This window comes from Nicotiana tabacum, chromosome 20, assembly GCF_000715075.1.
Source record: "Nicotiana tabacum cultivar K326 chromosome 20, ASM71507v2, whole genome shotgun sequence".
NCBI classification, from domain to species: domain Eukaryota; kingdom Viridiplantae; phylum Streptophyta; class Magnoliopsida; order Solanales; family Solanaceae; genus Nicotiana; species Nicotiana tabacum.
This window is the reverse complement of record NC_134099.1, coordinates 71,157,404-71,183,660: the sequence shown is the minus strand read 5'-3', so window position 1 is coordinate 71,183,660 and position 26,257 is coordinate 71,157,404. Positions and strand designations below refer to the sequence as shown.

The 26,257-nt window shown below is 39.2% G+C and overlaps 1 protein-coding gene across 1 annotated transcript; it reads right to left on the bottom strand.

The window, feature by feature from the left end:
* Window positions 1–5,570: 5,570 nt before the first annotated feature.
* On the bottom strand, window positions 5,571–12,011 carry LOC107780964 (plant intracellular Ras-group-related LRR protein 1). The gene is made up of 3 exons (XM_016601586.2): window positions 11,102–12,011; window positions 6,666–6,832; window positions 5,571–6,561 (listed from the first exon to the last, which is right to left on the bottom strand). The coding sequence occupies exons 1-3, from the start codon at window positions 11,840–11,842 to the stop codon at window positions 5,913–5,915; spliced, it is 1,557 nt and encodes a 518-aa protein (XP_016457072.1). The 5' UTR covers window positions 11,843–12,011; the 3' UTR covers window positions 5,571–5,912.
* Between the last annotated feature and the right edge of the window lie 14,246 nt (window positions 12,012–26,257).

Below are 26,257 nucleotides of genomic sequence, written 5' to 3'. Positions count from 1 at the left end.
AAAAAGATACGTTAAGTTAGTACTCGGTTGAGTAAGGCACCGAGTGCCCGTCGCGGCCCTTCGATTTGGGTCATGACATGGTTGTACCCAGAATAGGCATCGAGGAAACTCATCAACTTGTGCCCGACAGCCGCATCAACTATTTGATCAATGTTTGGTATTGGGAACGAGTCTTTTGGGATCGCCTCATTCAAATCCTTATAATCTACGCACATGTAGTATTATTCTTTTTTGGAACTACCACTATGTTATAGCCAGTAGGGATACTTTACCTCCCGGATTGAAGTGATATCAAGCAATTGAGTTATCTCTTCTTTGATAAACCTATTTCTAACCTCAGCAATAGAGCATTTCTTCTGCCTTACTGGAGGGATGTTAGGGTCCAGGCTTAACTTATGCACGGCTACTTCTGGCGGAATACATATCATATCTGCATGCGAGCACGCAAAACAATAAACATTAAATTTAAGAAACTCTACAAATCCCGACCTGAGCTCAGGGTTTAATCCTGTCCCCAAGTGGAATTTCATCTCCAAGAACCTCTTGAACAATGCGACTTGTTCAAGTTCTTTCTCTGTGGATTTGGTTGCGGCCATTTCTTCTGGTACCTAAAATACCTCGGTACCTGATAGGGTTCCAACGGCTCCTCCCCTTTGTCGACTTCGTTTGGCTCGAGGGCAGGTGCCGGTTCCTGTAATTGCTATGGCGCATGTTACTTCCCTTTACTACTGGAAACTAAGATTGCTTTCATCTTCCTTGCCGTCATTTGATCTCCTCTTATTTGTTTATTTCCCTCTGGAGTTGGGAATTTTAAAAGTTGATGGTATGTTGATGGCACAACCTTCATCTCATGTAGCCTTGGTCTTCCGATAATAATGTTGTAGCCCATGTCGACGTCTACTACTTCAAACATGGTCGTCTTTGTGACCCTTTCGACATTTGTGGGCAGCAACATCTCCCCTCGGGTTGTAACACTTGCTAAGTTGATTCCAGCGAGGAGATTTGTGGCCGGAATGATGCTTCCGGTTAGCTTGTCTTATTCCAGCATTCTCCATTAAATGATATTAGCTGAACTCCCTAGGTCTACCAAAATACGTTTAATTTTAAAATCTAAAACATTAAGAAAAATTATCAAGGTATCGTTGTGCGATAGTAGGAGTCCATCTGCGTCCTCCTCTATGAAGGTGATCGTCCTCAGCGACTTCTCGGAGTCTTTTGCTATGAGTCACTGATAACTTTGTCTTCTTTGCTGCTAAAAAGGTTACACCATTAATCTCATTCCCTATGAAAATCATGTTGATCGTTACACGAGGAGGATCTTCTCCTCTCTTCGAGGGTTCTGTATTATCCTAGTTGCGGCCATGGTTATTTTTAGCCCGTTCGCTTAAGAACTCTCTGAGATGGCTGTTTTTTAGCATTGTTACCACCTCATTGTGCAGATGTCGGCAGTCCCCAGTCCGATGGCCATTTGTCCCATGATACTCACACCATAGATTCGGATCCTTCTGACTCGGATCGGATCTCATTGGCCTCAAAAATCGTGCTTCCTTAATGTTCCTCATTGATGATACTAGTTCCACTATACTGACATTGAAGTTATACTTGGACAATTTGGGGTAGGTGGAATCCAGAGAGCCTGATATCTCTTTGTCCTTCAACGATTTGTTATTCTTCCACAGTCAACTCTTCTATCGGTAGTGAACCTGTCCGCCGACCGAAAACCTCTGCCACGGCCTTCGGCCCTTTCTTAGGGAAAAAACTGGCCTTTAGAAGACCATCGATCTGCGTCGAAATCATCCTTCAAATTTTCCTTATTCTTCTACTGATCCCCACCTTTGGTTGATGTCGTCAAACCGAGATAGTCATCCTCTATTCTTATCTTCAATTCATAGAAGTTATGGACATCTGCCCATGTTGTTGCATGGAACTTGAGTAGACTATCTTTTAGTTTTCGGAAAGCGTCAGAGCTCCTCAGGTTCAACCCCTTAGTAAATGCCTCAGGTGCCCATTCGTTTGCCATGGTAGGTAGAAACATCCTTTCCTTCTGAAATTTGGTAACAAACTCTCGCAACAATTCAGACTCTCCTGGCACAATTTTGAAATATATCGGCCTTTCAGGCCTGCACCTTCCTGGCCCCGGCATGGGCCTTGATAAAAGAATCTGCGAGCATCTCAAAAGAATATATTGAGTGCTTGGGTAAAAGTGAATAACATGTCAAGGCCCTCTTCGTGAGGGTATCCCCGAACTTCTTCAGCAAGGCTGACTCAATTTCATGCAGAGCTAAGTCGCTTCCTTTCACCGCAGTTGTGTAGGTGGTGATGTGCTCCTGAGGATCCGAATTCCCATCATATTTTGGCACGTCTGGCATTTTGAACCGCTTCGGGATTAACTCCACTGTCGCACTCGATTTGAATGGCAATTGGGTCTATTTCTTTAAGTCTGGTCCTTTCAACACTGGCAGTGCGCCTGGGGTTTGGTCCATTCGGACATATATTTCCCTCATAAACTACATGAGTTCGGCGAGCAACAAAAGAAAACAAACAACAAAGAGAATGAGTACCATACCGCTGTTGGGTTGTGCATGGCATTATTTATCATACACTCCCCAGAAAGAGAGTATATTTTCTTCTTGTCTTTCTCTAAAGCCAACGACTTCAAGTAATTGGTGAGTTCCAGCAGCGGGGATAGTATATGGCAATAGGGAGAGACCGATAGAGAGATGTTGCTCCTCCTCTGGGGATCTGCAGAGGGAGGAGAATATTTGTGCCCCAAATTCCAATGGTCTGGGGAGGGGGGATATCCTGCTCTTGTGTGTCGACGGCCGGTGGGGGTAATGTAGCAGTTGCTGGTGATGAAAGTATGACCTGCGTGGAAGGAGATTAAGTTGATGGTGTTGTGGGCTGAGAAGCAGTTGCGGCAAATGTAGTGTTGTTTGTAGGTTGCTCATCAACCTAAGACGAAATAGGCCTGATACTCAACCCCGTAGTACCGGGAGCAGAATTGGGGCTCGGAAGAGAGAATTGGCATTCTCCACTATATCACACTCTCCCTATAGCACTTGGACGTTGTCCTCGGTTGGTGTTATAAGATCTTCAGATTGAGCATTCTATTGAGCTGATGAAGGTCATTGTCTCCCCTGTGGGAAGATCTTTCATCACTCGTTTCCCCATCATCATCAATCACCACAGTAGTTGTGGCTGGCTCAGGCGTGGTGCTCTTCACCTTTTTACTTTTGCCCTAAGCCGGGGAGGAGCGCCGCCTTTTTGGTTACTTTCTTTCCGGTCGGGGACTCAGAGAGGAAGCACTTGCACCGGAAGCTGATCTAATGGACCCGATTCGGGTGAAGGCCTCCTTGAGCAACCTCGCAGCCTCTACGAGATCAACCAAAATGTCCTTCTCGGGGGCGGTAATAGAGCCCTACAAAAGACCTAAATTCAACGGAAAAAAAGTTAACTAACTTTCTTATACACAAAATGAGGTAAAGACAAGATTAGTTTTGCGAATCAACTTACCATGATTTTAGCCTTCCATCCATATTTGAGGGTCAGTTCTTCCCATCGGCGGGTTTCAGGCATGGTAATATCCAGAATCTTCTAAACCCACTGGTCCAAGCCTTCAACCCTGATGGTGTCCACCGAATTGCTGAAATAATGAAAAGAGAAGGATCAGTAACAGCATTAGATGACCTTTTATCAAAGAAAAGACAGACGTTGAACTTACGTGTACGAGTCCATGACTCAGGGAAAGATGAAGTTGTGGTCGGGATGATATCCTTGGTGGCAACTACAACGAACTGCTTCATCCATCCACGGTCGTTTTCATCATCCATGCTGGTGAGAAAAACATGGTGGCCACATTTGCTAAAGTATATTACTCCCCCACGAAAAATCTTGGGGGAGTAGAGGTTCATCATATGAGCCAAGGAGAGCTCTTCCCCCGTCTCCTAGCATTCCCGCCGTAGACAGGCTACCGTCCGCCACACAGAGGGTCTCACTTGTGCCAAGAAGACTTGATACCGGTGGCAGAACTCCAAGATTACATGGTCAAGTTACCCACTCAATGAGAATGGACCCAAAGTGAAACGTGTAAACGTACGTAAAACCTTTCTTAGGGAAGGTTACTCGCTCCACCAAATCGAGAGCGATGATATTTAAATCATGGCAACCACAATCCTCCTTCACAATAGGAATACTTGAAGGACGGATGGAAGAAGGGCACACGCCAACAACCCATGTATGACAGTTTGTAGAAGGAAAGTTCTCTTCGTAATCCTTGACTGTACTGAGCCTTCTAGAAATGATAGTGCTCACCATAGGAGCGGCAGTATCATCGGTGCTTTCTTTATTTTTTAGAGAACTTGAGTTCTTAGAGGAGGAAGTCATGCTTAGCAGAAGGTAATAAGAGTTCTTTGAAGAAGAGCATTAAAAGCAAGAAAGAGTTGAATGCAAAGAAGTTGAGAGAGTTTTGAAAAATTGTGAAGTGTAAAAGAAAAAGAATGAGGCGTATACGTAAAGGAATAGGCGGCTAAAATTGTGGCATGATTACCTCGAGAACCGATGAAAGTATTGTTAAATCGTGGAGTGATGCGTGTTCGGGGCATTAAATGTGGAGAGACGTACGTCTAATGAAGCGTCAGAAATTTTTCCGAGGGGATCAAAAAATTTCCCGCCAAGAAAGGTATCTTCACCAACTTCCTGATGACGCAAAGATGTACTACCGGAAAGCAGGGGGACTATCTGTATATAGTAAAATCGGTTCGCATAAAGTAGTCGAATAATAGACCGACACGTGGAAACAGAGACAGACGGAAAGCGAGGCAAGTAGAAACCAAGATCGGGGACAACAACTTCGGTTGGTCGAAGGGAATATTGCTAATAAGGACAAATGAATGTTTGCCGCCCGATGGCATTCAGTAAAGAATATTCTTCAGTATTAAATGTATAATCCATTATAAAGAAATTTGGCATTCATAGTCTGCCATTACACATTCATCATTGGCCCCCATAATTGTCATTTAAGAGGGGCTTGACCCTAGGTCCTTGTTGCCTAGGTGCAACTATAAATAGTATCTTCAACAGCCATTGTAAAAGAGTCGAATTTTCTGACAAACTTATGCTACATATTATTCTAAAGCTCAATAACACTTTATTTCTGGTTTATTCATATTTCGATTACTGCCTTCGGAAGCTCTGCTTCTGGAACCTAGCTATTTGTTGTCTTATCTCAATTTCAACGTTAAGTCTTGTATTTTATTTAATTTATTTATCATTTTGGGATCAAATCGATTAAATTGTCTATAAACCACGTTACACTACATTACAAATTCAATTGTAACGTTTTATGGGTAAACAAAGTGAACCGTGAAATGTTGAAACACATAGCACCGAATTTTTGTTTCACCATTGATTTACATAAAAATTATTATATATAAAATTGCATGTAACTTGAAATTCGCTATAATTAATTATGAGATAAAAGAAGATGATATAATGAGAAGGAAGTGATTCACTACAATGACCCTGAACCTAGTATTTCATATATACAAGGAGAAATTAGTTGATATCACGAATAGGAAAAGAAAATTCTCAAGTAATCATTTGAATCTGAATTAGATCATTTCTACAACTAAGCCACTGAAATTCTACAGAGCAAAACAAAGAACAGCTTCCTATTATTATCCCAAAAATTGAACACAGTTTTTCTAGCATGTCAAAACTCAAAAGTTAGGGACATTTACTAGGAACCGCAGCAAAAAAGACCACCATTCTTCATTTATCCTCGCACATAAAACTGAAACAAAGTACCAAGTCGACGGGAGGGGAGGGATGCAACTGGCAGCTATGAGTCAATCATCGTAGGAAAAGCATGACATCTAAAAGGTTTTAACAATGAGAATGTGATCTCAAAAGACTCACAACTGCTGGTTGAGATAATGGTCTGGATCTAACTTTCTTACACCACCCAAATACTCCGCAACAGATCCAGAAACATTTGAAACAACACCACTCAACCAGGAGGTACTTCGTGTAAGTAAACTGGTCAACGTCTGTCCCTCCTCTTCCTCCATGTTTTGTCGCTCTTCTTCCATCAGTACATCAAGCCGTCGCTTAATTATAAAAGCTTTCACAGCTTCAGCCCCTCCATATACAACCTCCTTTGGAGGTATCACAAGAGGGTTTTGGTCCAAATTAAGCTTAGTCAGGTTGTCAAGCCGGCCAAATGTATCAGGCAATTCATGGATCTGGTTGTTGCTCAGATCAAGTTCTTTTAAATTTGTCAAGTCACCGATTGTGTCTGGAAGTTCAGTCAGATCATTGAAATTGCTGCTCAGGTTGAGGATCTCAAGATTTGTCAAGTTCCCAATTGAATGTGGAAGTCCATGAAGTTCATTGAAATGCAAATCTAGTAAGCGCAGGGACTTCATCTCACCAATAGAACTGGGTAGGGAACGGAGCTTGTTGAAAGAAACTGAAAGCCTTTTCAGATTTACTAGTTCATACCCAATGTTTGTTGGCAAGTAAGAAAGCTGGTTGAACCTTGCATCCAACTCCACCAATGACCTGAAACCACTCAAAGTTAGTAGTCAAAGAAAATTGAAAAGATCAATGTTATCTCCGTGATCTGGGGGAGGGGTAGTAAATAATCATTTCTGAATTAGAGTGACCTGCAATGGGAAATGCTATCTGGAATTGCAGCAAGCTTATTTCCAGAGACATCTAAGATCTTCAAACTAAATAACAAGCCAATGGAGTCAGGCAATGACTCCAAAATATTAGAAGCAAGATGAAGCTCCTCAAGATTTTCCAAACCAGCAATTGAATCAGGAATTACCTGTTCCCCTCAAAATGTTAGAGGCAAACAATTATCAGAAATTAAAAGGAGGGTCGATAGTATAAACAGTAGAAGGCAAGAGAACCAACAGTTTGTTTTTCTCCTCATTCATCCATCTAAAACAATTTTGCCCAGCTTTCTGTTTATACATGTTTCAATGGAAAATACTGTTTATTCTCAGCAGATAGAAGGAACATGAAGAGGATTGAAGGAGAGAATAAATCATCATATTGGCAGTGTCATCAAAGAAGCAACGTGACACACTGCATTTTGATAATGTGTATCAAAGTGTATCAATACCATAGCTGCGGGCTTCTTGGTCTTTCTCTCTCGTCTATTTTCTTTCCCTTTCCTTGATGTAAAAATGTATGATACATATAAGTGTAGAAAACTTGGATGAACAAGAGCTCCCTTTTAGTTTGTCTATATCAAAATTTACTACTAATATAAATGCCAAGAATAGTTGTGCTCTTTGTTTTCATAATTCTATCTCCAGGTTAGTTTAAATTCAATGATCGTTTTAAGAAAAATATCTAGGTGCTTAAAGCTCTATAAGTACTAGGAAAATATTTAAGTTAATTTTTGGAATTAAAAAACAAATTAAAATTACGAACACATCGCTCCTTAGTAAGAAAACAATATAAAATTAAACATTTGATATGGATGGACCAACAAATTAGAGGTCACGTCTCTGTTTACCGTGAGACAGTTCACTAGAGGTTTTATTATTGGCATAAAAGTATGTGAACTGGAATGAATACATGGTTTACATGTTTATTATAGGTAAGAAAGCATGTGAATTGGAATACTCGTGTAATATCTTCAGCTCATACTTTTGGCAGAAAGATTTGCACCAATAGATTTTTTTGCACATAATGAGCAAGTGACAGTGAAAATAAAGAGGGACGACAAGAGAAAAATGGGGAAGGAAGAACAGAGGACGATTCACACTTAACCTCGTCTGGGCTAATTTGGAAGATCAAAGTGCTAACAACAGTGGCTTGCTTCAACTGGATTGTATTAGATGAGGCCTGTGGCTTACTGAAGACAACCTCAAAAGAAGAAGGTTACCTTATTGTAAAAGATGCTCCATTTGCAGGTCAGATGCTGAAGATGCCTGCTAGTTCTTACATTTTCCAGTTGCAAGTGGCATATGGAACATATTAAAGATACTTCTTAGGATGCAACGGCGGAAGCCTTAACCAGAGAAGGTAGCCTATGCCATATTTGGTCATTGGGAAGTTGGAAAATCCACCAAAGAAGATATGCTAGAAATGCTGTCGACCTGTCTCTTTGGAGATTGTGGAGGGACATAATCAAAGATGTTTGAAGGAGCACAACTTCTTCTCTACCCTGAAGGCTGGATGTCTATTTCTTTTTTATAGATGAGAAATCCTGAGGACTAGTGGCCCACAGTTCAGAACTCGGTGGATAACAAGCTCACTCCTCTACCCTTATCCAATTAAAAACCAAGCTTTTGTCCGCGACAAGGTTTGACTCCGTGACGTGCGCCTAACCCACACATCACACCCTGTGTTCTTACCACTAGACCAAAGCCCCCTGGGCGAAGTCTAGATGTCTCTTGATTTATTTTATCAATGTAACTACAGAAATGTAAATGATGTAAATGAGTGTTTGGATCTATTAGCTCCTTAAATTTTGTCTATGAGCTCTTCGCCTTCTTGTACTTTTCTGCACCCCATGGATGCGCTCTTTCAATAGAATTTTCATCGCTTGATTGATTAATTTTATTGAACTTAATAAGCTACAAACTCCCTCAGGTTCTCAATGAATCTGGGTTTGGAAAGACAATACCCAATTAAATATTAAATATTGGATCCACCAATAACAGGGGTCACAAGTCTGTTTGAAGTAATATATTTTCAAATATTCTAAACAATAAAGCCAGGAGGGGTAAGGTTTGCATATACACTACCCTCCTCAGACCCCATGGTGCGGGATAATACTGGGTATGTTGTTGTTGTTGTTGTTGTCTAAAAGCTGTGAGACATCCATTGTTCATTATTATCATGTCAATGACTACGTTATCTAAACAGTAAAGCCAGGAGACATATGTTACTTTCTCACGCTCATGCTTCTTATTAGATTTATACTAAGACTCAAAGCAATTTTTGTTTATCCATTGTTGAAGTCAACGAAGAAACAAGAAAGTCTTGCAAATGTAACATTTAATACAGAAGTACCAGCATAAGAGTCACAGCTCATTCTGCAGACTGCTGTATCACAGTTTACAAGATCCCGGACGCTGTTACACATCGATTGTTCATTACTATGTCCAGACGATACATGCTTTTGCAGGTTTATGATTTTTTTTTTTTTTTTTTTGACAAGTAGACCTTTTCCAGGATTAAGATTTGGCAGGAAAGTACGTATATTTGAGAACAATCTAGCCAGTAGATATATATACACATAATTTCTTTGGCTCATGCTTTGATTGGTATATTTAAACTAAGATTGTAAACATTTTCTAACTAGCTTAAATTTAATTCAATGAAGCTCAAGTCTATTCACATGCATGCATGTACGCATGACACATGTACACGGACACCAAATGGTGGAGGCATACACAAAGAAAATGAAAGAAAACGGTTGGATGGTATTTATGGTTCTGACTTCTGACATAACTCTGCATGAGTCATGCACTTGGACTTACTCAAGAGCAATTAGACGACTATTTGAGAACTCGGAGAAAAGGAAATACTTATGGAGGTTTAAGCGTGAAGGGAAGTGATGTATAGTCTGCACCTCCTGAATTTTGTTTTTTTATGAATGAGATAGGAGCTTTTAATTTGGAGATAAGACCGTTTTGAATGTGTAATTCTATGTAATGGATATTTTAATCTTTTAAGCAGGTGAACCAACCATTTTCAATGAGTGTGACCACAAATCTTGGCCAGACTCCAGGGTTGGGATACAGGATAGTAATTTGGCGGATCAGAAACCTTTGTAGTCTCCTTTCTCCTTTACATCATTTCCGAGCAATGACTTAGAGTCTACATTTCTATACACCTTTCATAGACTTAAAACATATTAAATGGGTATTTTCAACCTCCAAACAAAATATTCCACATTCCGTCGTGGTAGAAACTACAAGAGTGGAGTTTTTAAATTTATTGTTTTTAAGAAAGATAGGGTCTGGATATTTCAAGCTGCACACCTGCCTATATTGTTACTACAGAAGCGAGGCACACATACTCGTCAAGGCTTATTAGGCAATCCTAAGGGACTAAAGAATTGGGGAGGTACTGATAAGAACCAGGCAAATGAATTCTGATATGTGTTGGTTGAGTTTTTCCATTGAATAAACAATGGAACAAGACTTAGAAAGCTGCAACATCAACCCATAGTAAATATTGTAACTACATTTTCACTTTTAGCCGGGCACAACTTCAAAATGTATATACCACCTTATTTGGCATTTTGGTTTCTGTTCCAGATAAGCAGTGCACAGTGACACCAAAACCAACAAAGAAATAACAGACGCATCCACAACTGCAAAAACTCTAAACTCACCAAACTATGTCACCCTTTGTCCACTCTTGATACATCTATCTTATAGTAATATTTGTAAGAGTTTGATGTGCTCTATATCAAGTAATCTTTCTGTTTCAATTTACATAACAATCATTCCACTTTGAAACACTTCAAAAAATTTGGTTTGTTACCGAAAGATTGACACCTTTATATATTTAAGAGGCGCAAGGGTGGATAATAGCAGGCCCTTCTACCCTTCTCTGCTTAAATACTAGGCTTTTGTTTGCAGCAGGGTTTGAACCCATGATGCGTGCCTAACACATCACAAGCTGCGCTCTTACCATTAGACCAGAGCCTTGGGGCAATATACTTGAAAATTCTTTATTTAAAATTTTTCTATTTTATGCTTAATAACATGTTTATACAACCACAAAAATGTCATGGTATGTTCAAGATCACAAGTTCTAAGGATATTTTGGTAGATGTTAAAGGTCTTTCTTTTCTAAACCCGGTCCAATCAAATATTGCTCGTTGTATAAAATGAAATGGAGTAAGTAATATAATACATAAGTTTAAAATAAATATACTAACAGCCTTCAAAAAAAAAAATACTAAGTTTATGCCATGTTAAACACAATAATATAAATTGGAAAGGAAGGAGTAATATGGCGTTTAATGCTGACCAATAAGTTCAACAACAATCAAATCGTAGCTAGAATGATAGACATGTTAAAATTCAAAAATTAGGCTTTTTGAATTCAACTTACAGCTTACCTGAAGTTGATTATTTGACAAATTCAGTATGATTAAAGAACGAATCTTCCCAAAAGCTTCTGGCAACAACCTCAACATCCGACCAGATAAATCAATCTTCTCTACACCTTTCCCCAACGCTTCCTGTAAAATCCCAACCACTTCCTCATTTACTTCCTCTTTGACTCCAAAACCCTTCTCATTTGTCACCTCCTCATCAGCTGCTGATGCTGCCACGTTATCACCAGCAACAGCAGCCTCATAAATCCTCTGCAACTTCACCTCAGCTTCCTTCAACATCTTCTCATACGCCTCGTGTAACTCATCCAATGATATTAACGCCTTGTACTCCTCTCTCTCCTTCTCCGCTGCCTTTACGGACTCATCCTCCTTCGCATCTGGTGATCGCGGAGATAAAACAACCTCGTTGTCGTGATGCTTGGACAAATTGGCTTCAATTTCTGCTAGTTTCATCTTTGCAGTATCGACAATCTCGTGATCGGGACGTTCGCCTAGGGTTTTGAGCACGGATCGGGTCTGAGCGACTTCAGCGACCGCGAGTCGCATTGCGGAAACGACTTTGAGATCAGTGAGATGCGGCATTCGCTCGGCAAGGTCGAAATGAGGTTCTTGCGACTGCGGAGGATGCAGCGGCGGCTGTTCGATGTCGAAGTCATCGGCAGTGGATCGTTTGGGGCCGATGCTGGGGAGCTTAGCCATGACATAGGAGAGAATTGGGAAATTGCTAGGGTCTGGATCCATGGTTACTGATTGACAATAACAATAAACTCTCAATTTTAAGCAAATTGAGGTGGATTGTTCATACCTGTATTGTTGTGTTCATTTAGATTCTTATCAAATGTTCAACAGAGTGTGAAGTGTATGTTAAGAAGAGAGCAGAGCAAGGGGAAGCAGACTATCCAACTAATGGCATGATAACCGTTTTTATACAAGTGACGTAGCGGCTATTTTTTTTAATATTTTTTTTTTGGGTTGGGGTTGTCGGGGGAGGGGGGATTCAGCTCATTTTAATAATTCCGGTTTGAGTCAATTTTTTTATTAAAATCAAATGCAAATCAATTTATATGAAAAAGAAAAGAAGAGAAATAGTGGTATGGAGTAAAGAGGGATTTAGGGGCGTTTGGTTGGAAGACAAGTTATGCTAGATTAGTTATAATGAGTTTAGTTATGATGAGATTAGTTATCCTTATATTATTTTTTGATTGTTTGGTATATTGTATTAATCCCGAAATTATCAATTGTACTGCATTATTCTACGATAACTTATCATGTGATTATTATTTCACCCACTGGCAGGTATAAGTTATCCCGGTACAATTTTTTTTTTCATCCTGAAATAACTTATCCAGGATTAATAATCAAACAAGGGATAAGGCGGTCCAAGGATTTTTTTTGTTTATCCAGCATACAAAACCCTTAAACAAGTTATTCCATGATTAACTGTCTGTTTACCGTGAAAATAGTAATAATAATTAAATTTGATTTAGTGATTCTAAACATACGTGATCTATTTTATGCTAGTTGTTAAACAGTTGATGCTATGTGAAAGACTTAGAAACGAGATAAGAGCTTTGAGAGCAAGGTGATAACCAAACCGAATGATTAATAGTCGGGGCCTCAGGCTTGCCTATTCGAGGGTCTCGAGGTCGAGTCTGGAGCTCGGCTGGGAACTATCGAGGGTAATCGATGGGTGACTAACAGTAGTAATAAATCAATGACGGCTTTTTATGGCCAATAATAAGCAATAAATGATGAACAATAAATAGAACATAATAAATATAAGCAATAAATGAAGCAGTGAGATCAAGAGAATATGTTAGAGAGCAAAGAGAATGTTCTTGTGTATTTAGTATTGAGCAACAAATGTTTACATAATGACAAGGATCCCCTTTAGTATATAAGAGGGGGAATCCCAACATAGTACAAATGCATTAATTACAAAGATATAGGGCTGATACAACCATTTAATGCCTTGATTCGCTTTTCTGACTAGTTAACTAGACTTGGCCTGCTATATGTACGCGCCCTGGGAACTTCAACTTGATCCGTCGAGAGCACTAAGTCACATAGCCTCGAAGTCGATCACCGAGAACCCTCGGAGTTGACCACTGAAAACCCTCGGGATGCCTTGATGATTGTAAAATCGAACCGCCGATTTCTACCGTATACAGTATCCCAGGATTAGTTATCACGGTATTATCATACCAACCTCCCATAAGGATAAAAATAATACTACAATCTCTGGATAATTAATTCTAGGATTAGTTATACTGCGATTTATCCCAACCAAACGTGGGATACACATCTCAAATTTAATCTCGAGATTATGTATCTCTTATTTCTCGTACCAAATGAGCATTTGGTACATTGGATAATGATAATAATCATGTGATAAAATTTGGGATTCACTTTATCCTATATTTGGTTTGAGTTAGCTAATCTCATGATAACTTTATACTAAAATGGTGGGAATAGCTAGCTATCTCATGTAAAAGGTGTGATAGTTAATTACATTGGATATCTCGCCCTATGAGATATTCTGGGATATCCAACATCGTACCAAACAACCTCTAGGGTTTTATTATTTGAGAAGGGTATTTCGAAAATTACGACATATTTCAGGGATAACATAGTAAAATGATTGGTCAAACAAAAAGTAATTATATACTGAAAAAGTCATGAATTTGGTGACCAACTAAAAACTTTTGTCCCATTGTGATTTATAAGCACTTGATTTACTATTAAACATTTTTGGTGTTTACTAAGGATATAGCGGAGATATATGTGTTTTTCATCATTGGTGTTAAAAATAAATTAAAAAAAATAAATAAATATGCAAAGATGTCAAGGAGTTCAATATCAAATACATATACATAAAATAATTGATTTTATACGCACAATGTCATTGTGGCATAGATACATCGATAAAGCTTGTCCTTTTTATTTAACATGGAAAGAGAAAGACGAAAGACAATGTCATTTTGGTAAGCTTAGTTATTATATTTTGAATCAAAGTATATGGACTAGCACGTTACATTTTCAAGCTATCATAGTATCATGGATAAAAACACCTGGCTTTAGATCAAAAACCTTCTGAAATTTATCCTAAGCATGCAGCTGATGTGCATATTGAACATTTATATACAACTGTATGTTTATTGTTGTTCTTTTATATGGTTAGTTTTCGCACGTCTTGATAATTCGACCTATCGATATCGGGTAACGGCTAAGTATTAAATTAGTTACATAAAAGAAACCAAAATTTACTTGATTCAAAATTAACCATAGCACTAGATAGTTGATTTGTAGCAGTGGCCCATAGTCAAGAAACTGAGTAAGATTGCTCTTAGCTTCATTACTAGTTACTAGAGGGGAGATTAATTAAAATAGTGAAAAAGATTATGATCACATCGTTATCTTCAGTTGGCTACTTCTGGAGTCTGGTAAATAAAAGCAAGCATGTAGATATATACAAACTATAAGAATCTGTTTAATTAGGTGAAGCTTTTTATTGTTCCTATCCAATGTCAATGTGTTTGCCAGACAGATTAGAATCAGCAGCTCCAGTACCTGTTACCACGGGAGGACTGAGATTTTTTTTTTTTTTTTTTTTTTTGAAGGAAAAGATATTCATTCTATTAAACCAAAACGTTAAGCATTACAGTAGTAGTTATGATCCTGGGGATCATTGATGGTTGGTAATCCATGCATGGCATGATGATTCACCAAGAGTAGCAAGGATTTTAACAACTCCCTCACCACCCTTGTCTGCCAGCATCCTAGCCAGAACACGGTGGTGGAAACATCCAAAATTCTAATTTATTTAATACTAAGTTGGTCGTCGCATGCTTTGCTTGGGCATGGGCTTCTTCATTCCCTTGCCTGAAGATGTGATGCATTTCCACCGTGCCCATTTGTGCCAGAAGCAACCTGCATGAATTAATTATAGATTCGTAAGCTCTGCAACCTTCGTTGATAAAAGAAATTACCTGCGTAGCATCAGTCTCAATTTCCAAAGGAAATAGCTTCCTGTTGTTTGCTATACAGAGCCCTTGGTAGAGCGCCATTAGCTCTGCATGGATTGGATTCTTTGTGAAGATTTTTGAAGCGAACCCTATTAACCAGTCACCATGTTGATTCCTTATTACCCCTCCTACACCTCCAGTACCATTTCCCTTTTTAAAAGCACTATCTATATTAAGCGTATACCAGCCTGAATGAAGTTTAATCCAGTTGATTGTTAGGTTGATTTTCCTATCCCAATTGGATTCTCTATCCGTTAGAAGAATATATTCGATAGATTGGTTAATGATCCTAGTAAGGGATAGAGGGATAGTAGTGTTGTTTATATTGTTATTATTCCTTGTAAGCCAGATATTCCAAATTACAAAGAGGAACAAAGTATTCCAAGTTAGATTATTGCTTGAAATTTGCAGATCTTCCAATGTAAGAGATTGGAGCCAGTTCTGTCACTTTGGTCGGAACTTACCAACATTAATGCCCAGTTTGTGCCATAGAGTATGAACTTGAGGGCAGGTGAAGAAGATGTGCATAAGAGATTCAGTTTCTTTACGACAAATTATGCACTTCTCATCTATGTTCAAGCCTATTTGCGATAGATATTGTCTGCATGGTAGTCTATTGAGGTTAAAAAGCCATAAGAAATACTTAATTTTGTTTGGGCAATGCAATTTCCATACCCATTTGCAGTTTATCTTAGGATGACTATTACCTTCAACTAGTTCATAGCAAAAGTTAGTCATGAAAATCCCATTAGCATTGCTGTCCCAGGATATGGAATCCTTATTGTTATCATGAGGGATGAATGTTGAAAGAATATTTGCAGCTATTTCCTTCCGGATTACAAAGGTAATTTTTTCCAAGTTCCATTTATTTTCGGATCTAACATCACATATCCCAAGGGAGTCTTCCTCTTTGGTTAGGGGACCAATGACATAGCTTCGAAGGGTGTTTAAGTTGGGTATCCATCTATTTTCCCACAGATTAAGAGAGGAGGAATTGTGGATGGATCAAGTCATTCCCTTTTGGCATATTTTTCATCCCTTAATGATATTTTTCCAAATGAAAGAGCCCTTTTCACTTGGCTTATGAGAGTACTTTCTAAGAAGGGTAATTGCCCATAAATTGGTGGTGTTGTTAGCTAATCTCCAGGCTAGGCTTGCTAATAAGGTTAGGTTTTTAGAATGAACTTTTCTTAACCCTAATCCTCCATCCTCTTTAGTTCTAGTAACCAGATCCCAATTAACTAGGTGAAGTTTCCTTTTATGATCAGTTGTGCCCCAAAGAAAATTTCCTTTGAATTTGATCAATTTCTTAAGAGTTTTAGGGGGAAGCAATTTGTATTGCATGTAGTATGCTGGTAGATTGGAGAGAGTTGATGTAATTTAAGTACTTCTACCAGCCAGGTTTAGTTCATCACATTTTCACCAGAAAGCATACCTCGCATAAAGTTGATGATGAATTGGTAATCTTTGTGATTGGGATTATTATTAATAATAGGAAAACCTAGGTATTTGCCAAAAGAATTATATTCCTTTATCCCAAGGGAATGTGAGATATTTGAGTTAGTTATTTTGCTACAATTCTTTGATAATTTAATTCTGGATTTAGTGAAGTTTATTGTTTTCCCGAAAAGTTCGCAAAAGTGCTTAAGGGCAAACTTAATGGATGATGTGGTTTTGTTGTTGGCTTTTCCAATTAAGACCAAGTCATCTGCGAATAAAAGATGGGATAGAGGAGGACTACCATTCTCATCATAACAGGATCCCACGCCCTAATAACCACTAGATGGTTTACGTAATTTGATAACATTTCTATGCATAGAATAAATTTATAGGGGAACATTGGGTCACCTTGCCTGATACCCCTACATGGGTGAAAAAACTTGGTTTTAGTTCCATTGACTAGAACAAATGTGGATGATGTAGATATACAAGACATAATTAGTTTGGGCAATTTTGGGGGAATTTTAAAGAATAAAAGGGTCATGTATATGAAAGACCATTCTAACTTATCGAAAGCCTTTTCAAGGTCAATTTTGACCAGCATTTTGCCAGTATTTCCTTTTGTTTTTTTAAATTAATGAATGAGCTCTTGGATAATAATGGCATTATCATTGGCCTTTCTATTTTTGATGAAACTAGATTGAGTAGCGCTTATGAGAGTAGTAAGCACTGGCTTTAGCTTGTTTGCAATTATTTTTGTGATAATCTTGTAGATAGTATTGCATAGACTAATTGGCCTAAATTTATTGAGGTTGTTTGCATTAAAAAATTTTGGAATTAGGCAGAGATAGGTAGTATTGATATCTGGAGGGATTGCATGTTCACTAAAAATTTTGTGACAGAAAGTCCTAACAGAGTTCCCCATAATTTTCCAGTATTTTTGATAAAAAAAGGGGTGTAATCCATCAGGGCCCGAAGATTTAAAAGGCTTAAAGGAAAAAATAGCTGTATTAATTTCACAATCAAGCAAGGGTTTATCTAATGCTGTAAGGTCAATATTGTGGAAACTAGTTGGACAATGTAACATGTGAGTCCAATTTGCATAGGTATGACTAGTAGTAAATAGAGAGGTAAAGTGTTCAAGGGTATGACTAAGGATATCTTGGTGATTATCTAGCCATGCACCTTCACTATTCCTAAAGAAGCTAATGTGGTTTTGTCTTTTCCTATTAGAGGCACTGATTTGAAAAAATCTAGTGTTAGCATCTCCCTCGTTAAGCCAATTTATTCTGGACCTTAATTTCCAATAATCTTCTTCAATCTTAAGGATGTTATTATAGTTTCTGAGAAGGTTCTCTTCCAACTCTTGAAGAAAGAAGCTATGGTTATAATTAGGGGATTTTTGGATACCATTTAATCTGGCGAGGAGTATTTGTTTTCCCTAAGAATATTGCTAAAGTGTTCCTTACTCCATATTTTAATATATTCAGTGAAGGATTTGGTAGCTTCCATTAAGTCTTTATTTCTCCATTGGTTCGCAACAATGTTAGAATTGGTTTATGATCTGAGTGGGTTTTTGGGAGATGAGTAATGGTAATAGTTGGAAATAAATTTAACCAATCATCATTAGCTAAAACACGATCTAGTCTTTCCATAATTAACCCTTTCTTTTTCTATGGTTAGACCATGTGAATTTGCTACCCTTGAAACCAAGGTCGATGAGGTTACAATAGTCAATATTTTCCCATAGTTTTCACTACAAAAAAAACTGGATTTAGCTACGAACGTCGTCGCTAATCTGTCGCTAAAATGCTCGTTGCTAGAAGAATCTTTTGATAATTCGTCGCTAAATGAGATTAGCGACGGATTTTTCTGTTTAGCTACAGATTTCGTCCGTCGCTAAACCCTGGTTTTTTTAGTAATGTTTGAAGCCCTAGATGTTTTCAGTGGTTTACCACCTTATATACGGCTAAAATCGGAGAGCCCGATTTTGGGATCATCATGATGTTCTATGGCTCGTTGCCAGAAGGCTCAAGGCACAGCTCGAAGTTTTGATGAACCCAAAGGCTCGAGGCACAGCTCGACCTCAAGGCAGTATGAATCGATGGATACGACAGACAAACGGGAAGTTCCCAAGGCACGTGATTAAAGCTGACCAAATCTATTAGGCTAGTTCAAGCCTGTATCATGGCATTAAATGGTTGTACCAGCCTCATATCTTTGTAATAAATGTGTTAGTACTATGTTGGGATTCCCTCTCATATATAAAGAGGACCCTTATCATTTTGTAGATACACAACATTGAATACAAGAACAAGAACAAGAACATTCTCAGCTCTCTAACTTAAACATATTCTCCCTTGTTTTTATTACTTACATTTATTGTGTTTTATTAATTATTCTTTATTTATTACTTATTATTGATCATAAAGAGCTCTCACCAAAGCACTTAGAATAGTTGGTCCTTCATCGGCCGTTCACAGCCTAACGCTTAGCTCGACCTCGAGGACCGGTATAGTCCAGCTCGAGGCCCTGATTCCCAACCACTCGGTTTGCTTAACACACTGCCTTCAAGCTATTATCTTATTTTCTAGTCTCACACTTAGCATCTATTACCTAACAACTAACATAAAAATAAATCACATATTTTTAAAACCATAAAATCAAATCTAATTGTAATTACCATTTTCAAGGTAAACACACATATTTTTTCATTACTGCTAATAATGTCATCCAAGTCACCCCTAACATCCAAGGTCGCTTATAATTTCATGAAAGAGTTCTAAGGTTATACCATATAATATCTCTAAGGTGTACCTTTGTACTAGCATATATAGCTGAAAAAAGCCATTTAAAGTTAAAAGGGAGAACCTCTAAAAGAGCATGAATTTCTTGACCATTTTTTGTGAAATGTTCCACTGTCACCCCATTGTGGTTCTAGATGATGTCCATACCTCTTGACTGGCCCTCCGCAAAAACCTCTATGATCTTGGAGAAATTGAATTCATTTAGAAGGGGGGGCATGCAACAACATCCTAGCCTCAAGAAGGGCTACCATACAGGTTTGTGAGTGTCGATAAATTCCCTAAAATTACGACGGAAGTCATCATTATTGTCACCTCTAACATTCCAAAATATTATAGTAGTGGCTCTATTCATTTGAGATGCTTGTGGTTAGTTGACAGTGGGCTCCCTCTCCACTGCGTTGTGGCTCCTCCTTCTTGATGGAACTAGGATTATTGTCTGCTTTCCTAATATGGGATCTTGTGGTGGTCGAACATGCATTGAGCACTTGTACATGGTGCTGGGAAAGCTGAATATGTATTTCTTGCTCCATAATTCTGGAAAGAGTAGTATTTTTACCTCGTTTAGGCTTGAAAATTTCACACTCGGTTGAGTACCTTGTGGAAGGTATTCTTCTTCTTCCTCTACTGGATGTTGTGGTGGATCTTGTCCAGGCACGTTGACTTGGATGTTGGGTTCCATATTTACTGGGGTCATGTTTGATGGATTGTTGGGTTTCTGGACTGCATGGTGACTCCATGGCATGAAGATCGGATTGATTTTCATGCTTTACTTCGATGGGAAGAATGGTAGGTTCATTAAAAGATTGATGAATTGGTTGGGGGTTTGTGGAAGATTCCACTGCTCCTGCATGGCCTGGATTAGTGTATGATTCATGTATGAGGCTAGAGGGTGTAGGATATTGTTGATCCATGCTTGATTGATGTAGTTGTTCATTGCTATGTGCATCCCTTTCGATATTAGTTGGGCTAGGTAGCGGGTATTCTTGATTATTATTACTATCTCTTGACCGTTAATTTGGATATTGAGGGTTATTGCATGGCTTAGAATGCATGCTTATAGCCAAGAGGTCAGTTGGTAATTTTGAGATTGAGGGGGGGATGTGAAGAATAGCGGTTGATTTTGTAGTTGTGGTGGCATGGGTGGAAGGTTGGCCAATGGAGGGATTGTGTGTTGGTTTGGTATGTGAACTAGCCGAAACCTTTTCCTAGATGTGAGTGGGAGTTTTGGCATTCTCTTCTTGTAGGTTATATATTTGGTTAGTATTGGTAATAAGATTGGTAACTTTCCTAGGGTTCTTAATTTCTATAGAATTCTTTGGCTGCATGGGAGGTAATTGGCTTGGCGTGTGAGAATATATAAAAGTTTTGGTGGATTTTGTTGTTGCCAGGTGCTCTAAGTAATCTGCCATTTGGTCATCCTCCTTTGCATGCATGTCCATGTGTAATGTTGATGAGGTAGGGGGAGTGGTAATATCCGATTTAGGATTGGTTATTTCCTTTAGTTTAGAGGTAGCCAAGTAATTACAAGTTTTGTTTTTAATGGAAGCTTCTTCTAATAATTGGGTTATTGGTTCCAAGATATTGTTGGTATTGGATACATGTAGGAGTTTGTCTTTTCTACTTTGCATGCATTGGGCATTTGGGATTATGGGCAGATTTTTTGCTAAACCATTTTCGAAGACCATGGACTCTTCATCCTTACTCTTAAGAAGAATCTCAAAAATATTATTAGAATTTTGGCCAACTTTGGAGGAGATGATATTAGTGATAGAGTTTTTGTCTGTATATTGTTTAACTTTTGAGTTAGTAGCCGGTGTATTAGAGAGATTATTTTCCATATATTTAAATTTAGGAAAATTAAACTTTTGGGAATTAGAAGACATACCTGTGTCAGTGTCATTGAGTTTTGGACGTGTACCTAGATTGGTTACCTTAGCAGTGGGGATTTGCTTAACTCTAGTAAGCTTCTTTTTCTTGTTAAAGGTGACAGTAACCCAATCACTTTGAGTGTCTTGTTTTGGTATATCTGCTGGACTTCCTTGTCGCTTACTGGTATTTGGAGGTGATAAAGGCACTGAACATTTGGATTGGTTGTGGCCTAATTTACCACAATTGGTGCATAAAACATTTTCACCCTCATAATGTATATGTTGTTTATAGCTTCTAATGTAAACAAAAGGCTTAACCGGCTTTTCCATGGATACTTCAACACATAGTCGAGGCATACCTACCTCTTAGAGTAGAGGAAGTGCAAGCATCAATCCTAAGTAATCTGCCAATGGTATTTCCCATTTTTTATAAAATGGTAGAATCATAGAGTCCAATAGGGAGTTGGGGAAGACGAACACAAACTACTGATTTTAATTATTTTGCCTCACTGGCTACAAATTGTGGCTCCCATTTTTGGACTAATAAGTGGTAACCATTAATAAACCATGGTCCATTACTGAGGGCTCTGGACATATTTTCCTCCTTGTTGAATTTTACTATGAAGTAATCAGCCCCTAGGTCCATAAGAGTGAAGTTTTCATTTGGTTTCCACAACTGATGTAGTTTTCTCTTTTAAGTATTGGTGTAGGATATGTTTCCCCATAAGTTTAATAATAAGAGAATACCTCCATGGTTGGTAAATCCTATGGAGGTCGTCTACTGTGAGTAGGGCTTGTAGGTTATCATTAGGATCTTGGATTGCTTGGGAGCAAATATTTTGGTTAGGCAAGTTTTGAAATTAACAGTCAAGTTGCATAGGGGTGTCTTGAGTAATAATTGGATCTAGAGGTGGTGGAGAAATTTGAATATTGATAGAGTCCAAAAGGAGAATCTCCTTATATGATGAGTTGTGGTGTTGGGGTATTTTTGCTAGTGTAGTCATTGAAGAATTATTTCCTTCATCAGCCTATTGATTTACCCTAGACAGTGTTGATATAGGTGGATTAATACCTTCATTTCCATGAAGGATATCCTGAGGTTTAGGAGGGATTTGAGAGGATTGATGATTGGACGGTGGGGGGTTGTCCATTGGTGCTATGAAAATGTTGAGGAAGAAAGTAGTGAGAAGGTAGACCTTCTCACTCTACTTCTAGTATATTGAAAGTAAAGTTGAGGACTGAAATATTGGTGAATAAAGAATCTGATTCCTAAACGTGGACTTATTGTACCAAAAAACGGTGGTATTGTTTGATTTGCACAATTAGAGGTGCTCTTTTGACAACTATTAGCATCATACTTCAATAAAGGTATAACTCGATCGTGATATTTGCCAGGTTTCGAGGGGAGCTGATGTAGCAGGAAGTTATGAGTTCCTCCGAACCCAATAATTTTTCGCTTATATCTTATATATAGTATTAAATAAGTCAGTTGAACCGGGCGAGGAAGTCCCTTAGCCCCTATCCCAAGGACTGCTTGACGGCAAATATGTCGTTTACTCTCACCTCGGCCTTCTTCGATCCGCATGTGTGGTTATGAATTTGTCGGTCATTTCTTTAAACTTTTCTATAGAGCAGGTTGTAGTTGCGAATACCACGTCAATTCTCCTCCCGTGAGGGTTTTGCAAAAAATATTCAGCAAAATAGAGGACAATTGTTCCTTGGCGAGGTCGTTGCCTTTCACTGTGGTGAGATAGTGAATCACGTGATCATCAGGATCGGCCGTTCCAATGTATATCCTGAGGTAGGGCGGCATTTTAAAGGTCTTTGGTATGGTATGCGGGCATCATCACTGTACGACTGCTCGACAAACAGACCAACATCCCTTAGGCAGCATCTTGAGAGCGCCTGGTATCTTATCAACCCATTATTGGTGTTCTTTCATTTTGTATCTACAACTAACAGAGGTCACTAAAGTAAAAAAACCCAAGATCTCCTTTCTTTGTATATGCAAAACCCTACATGGCAGGTAACCAAGAAGAAAGGACGAGAATAACAAGTAACTTCCTAACCAACCTCATGAATATCATCAATGAAAGCTGTGAAATGGCAGGAGAGGACACGACGCCCAATGCATACCCCAGGCGAGATGGATCACCGCCCCCACACTACAACATAACAAAAGTCCATGGTAAAGGAGCTTTCAGATGTGTAGAAGAAGGGATGCCCTAAGCTGTGAAAAAATTCCTTGAGACATGGCTAGCTAACACGCTAACAAGCAGCCTTAACAAATCCACTCCAGGCATGATTGTAAAAACTACAAGGACTTGCAAGGTACAACAAATAGACGTGCAGCACAACCAACCCCTCCCTCCAACGACTGGTATAACTCACAATGTCATCGATAGTGCAGGTGACAATGCCCTCACAGTCATTCTAAAAATGATGGAAGAAATAGAGAATGAAAACAAGTCTCGTTATTACTTTACAAATTTTAGATACCGATGTTAACCACATCATGGTAGATGACGGGAGCGATGCGTGCATTATCCATCCCCGAGTACTTACCCAAATAAAACTCAAAGATAAGATAGTGTCGTACTGCATCACGCTAACTGGTTTTAATAATGTAGTTGAATGGACATCCGGGGAAATTACACTCCTCATTTTGGTTGGCGGCATAACTCTGGAGACAACGTTCCATATCAAGGACCAGGCTACTGCATATAATGCCATAGTGGGTTGACCGTGGATACATCACATAGAAGTCGTCCCCTCTAGCTTATACCAAGTAATTAAATTCCCGACTCCATGGGGGATATTCAGTATACGCAGAGAACAACGTACAACCCGGGAATTCTACCGCATTGCCTTAGATAGCACGACTACTCAACAGAGAAAGACAAAGAAAAAGAGGCATAACAATCAGCAGGGTCGAGGTCGGAGCATAATGAGACCGGGGACGACATCAAAGACCCCGACACGGCTGAAGCTGCAGGATCGACCGTAGAAGACCTCGACCCCGCTCAATTGGACCTAAATGACCATAGCAAGAAGGACTATATCGGCTGCAATCTTCGAGAACCAGGTAAATTCAGTTAATTTTTAACAGCTAATACAGATTTGTTTGTTTTCAGCCATGCTGATATGGCGGGCATCCCAAAGGAAATCGCCACACACAAATTAAACGTCGACCCATTCCACCCCAAGTGTGACAGGTAACATATAAATTCAACTCCACGATCAATGACACAGTGCACGAGAAGTTGACAAACTATTAGAGAACGACTCCATCAAGGAGTCTAAGTACCCCAAGTGGATCACACACGTAGTAATGGTCAAAAAGAAATATGGAAAATGACAGATGTGCATGGACTTCAAAGATCTAAACAAAGCATGTCCGAAGGATTTGTTCTTGCTACCTCATATCGATCAACTCATTGATGCAAGGCCGATTATGAATTATTAGGTTTCTTGGATGCTTACTCGGGTTATAACCAGATCCTAATGGGAGAATAAGATCAGGAAAGACCACATTCATCACCCACCAAGGACCGTATTGCTATAGGATCATGCCGTTTGGGCTAAAGAACACGGGGGCTACTTATCAAAGATTGGTAACATGGGTGTTCAAAGACCAGCTTGGCAAGACCATGGAGGTATACATAGACGACATGTTGGACAAATCCAAAAGGGTAGAGGATCATATCGAAAATTTTAAAGAAACTTTCGACATACTTAGAAGATACAAAATGAAGCTGAACTCGGAGAAATACGCGTTTGACGTAGCCTCGGGTAAATTCTTGGGTTTCCTGGTATCACAGCGAGGCATCGAGGTCAACCTTCACCGAATCAAAGCTATCAAGGGGATACCAGAACTTTTAACCACCAAAAAACAAGTCCAGAGGTTGATTGGTCCCATATATTTTTTGGCGGTCATTGGATAGGTGCCATAATTTTTTTGGCAAAGTCAAGAAAGACAACGACCTTGAATGGACTTCCGAGTGCGTCCATGCTCTACGAGAACTAAAGGCATACCTGTTATCACCGCCCTTGCTTTCGAAACCCAGACCTAGGGAGCAGCTCCTTGTCTATCTAGTTGTATCCGAAATAGCAGTAAATGTAGACTTGATCCGTGAAAACAAAGGTACGAAATCTCCAATATATTATATTATCAAAACACTCATCGATGCCAAGATGAGGTACCCGCACCTTGAAAAATTGCCTTTGGCCTTTGTCGTAGCTTCAAGGAAGCTTAGACCCTATTTCCAGTGACACCCCATCTCGGTCGTCATGACTTTTCCCCTGAGAGGCATTTTGCATAAACTCAAGCTATCGGGGAGGCTGGCCAAATGGTCCATCAAGCTAAGTGAGCACGATATCACGTACCAGCCATGAACAACGATAAAGTCGCAAGTGCTCACCGACTTTGTCACCACTTTCAATACAAAAATAACGCCTGAAGTTAAAAGGGAAGCCATCCAAGCTTCCCTCCAAACAAAAGACCTCTTAGTCCTATATATCAATAACGCATCCAACACAATAGGGTCCGGACTGGGGCTTATACTCGAGGTCCCGACTGGCGAAGTAATTCGCTAGCCCATAAGATGTCCGGATATGGCTAATAAGGAGGCCGAGTATGAGGCTGTATTTGTAGGGTTAAGGCTAGTACTCAAATACGGGGCAAAACGGTTAAAACTCCGTTGTGACTCCCAGCTTATAGTCAACCAAGTCACGGGGACTTTCCAAAGCAAGGAACAAAGACTGCAAAAATACCAGACCGAAATCTACAAGCTATTGCCTCAGTTCAATGAATTCCAGCTCGTTCAAATCCCACGAGCACATAATGCCGAAGCAGGCAACTCGCCAAACTAGCCGCAATGACCATAAGCATCACGACTGGAGATAAAAGCATAGTCCACCTCCTCAACTCATCATTAGACCAAATCGAGGTAAGAACCATAACCTTAACTTGGGACTGGCGCAATTGTATTATCACATATTTTCATGATGGCACAC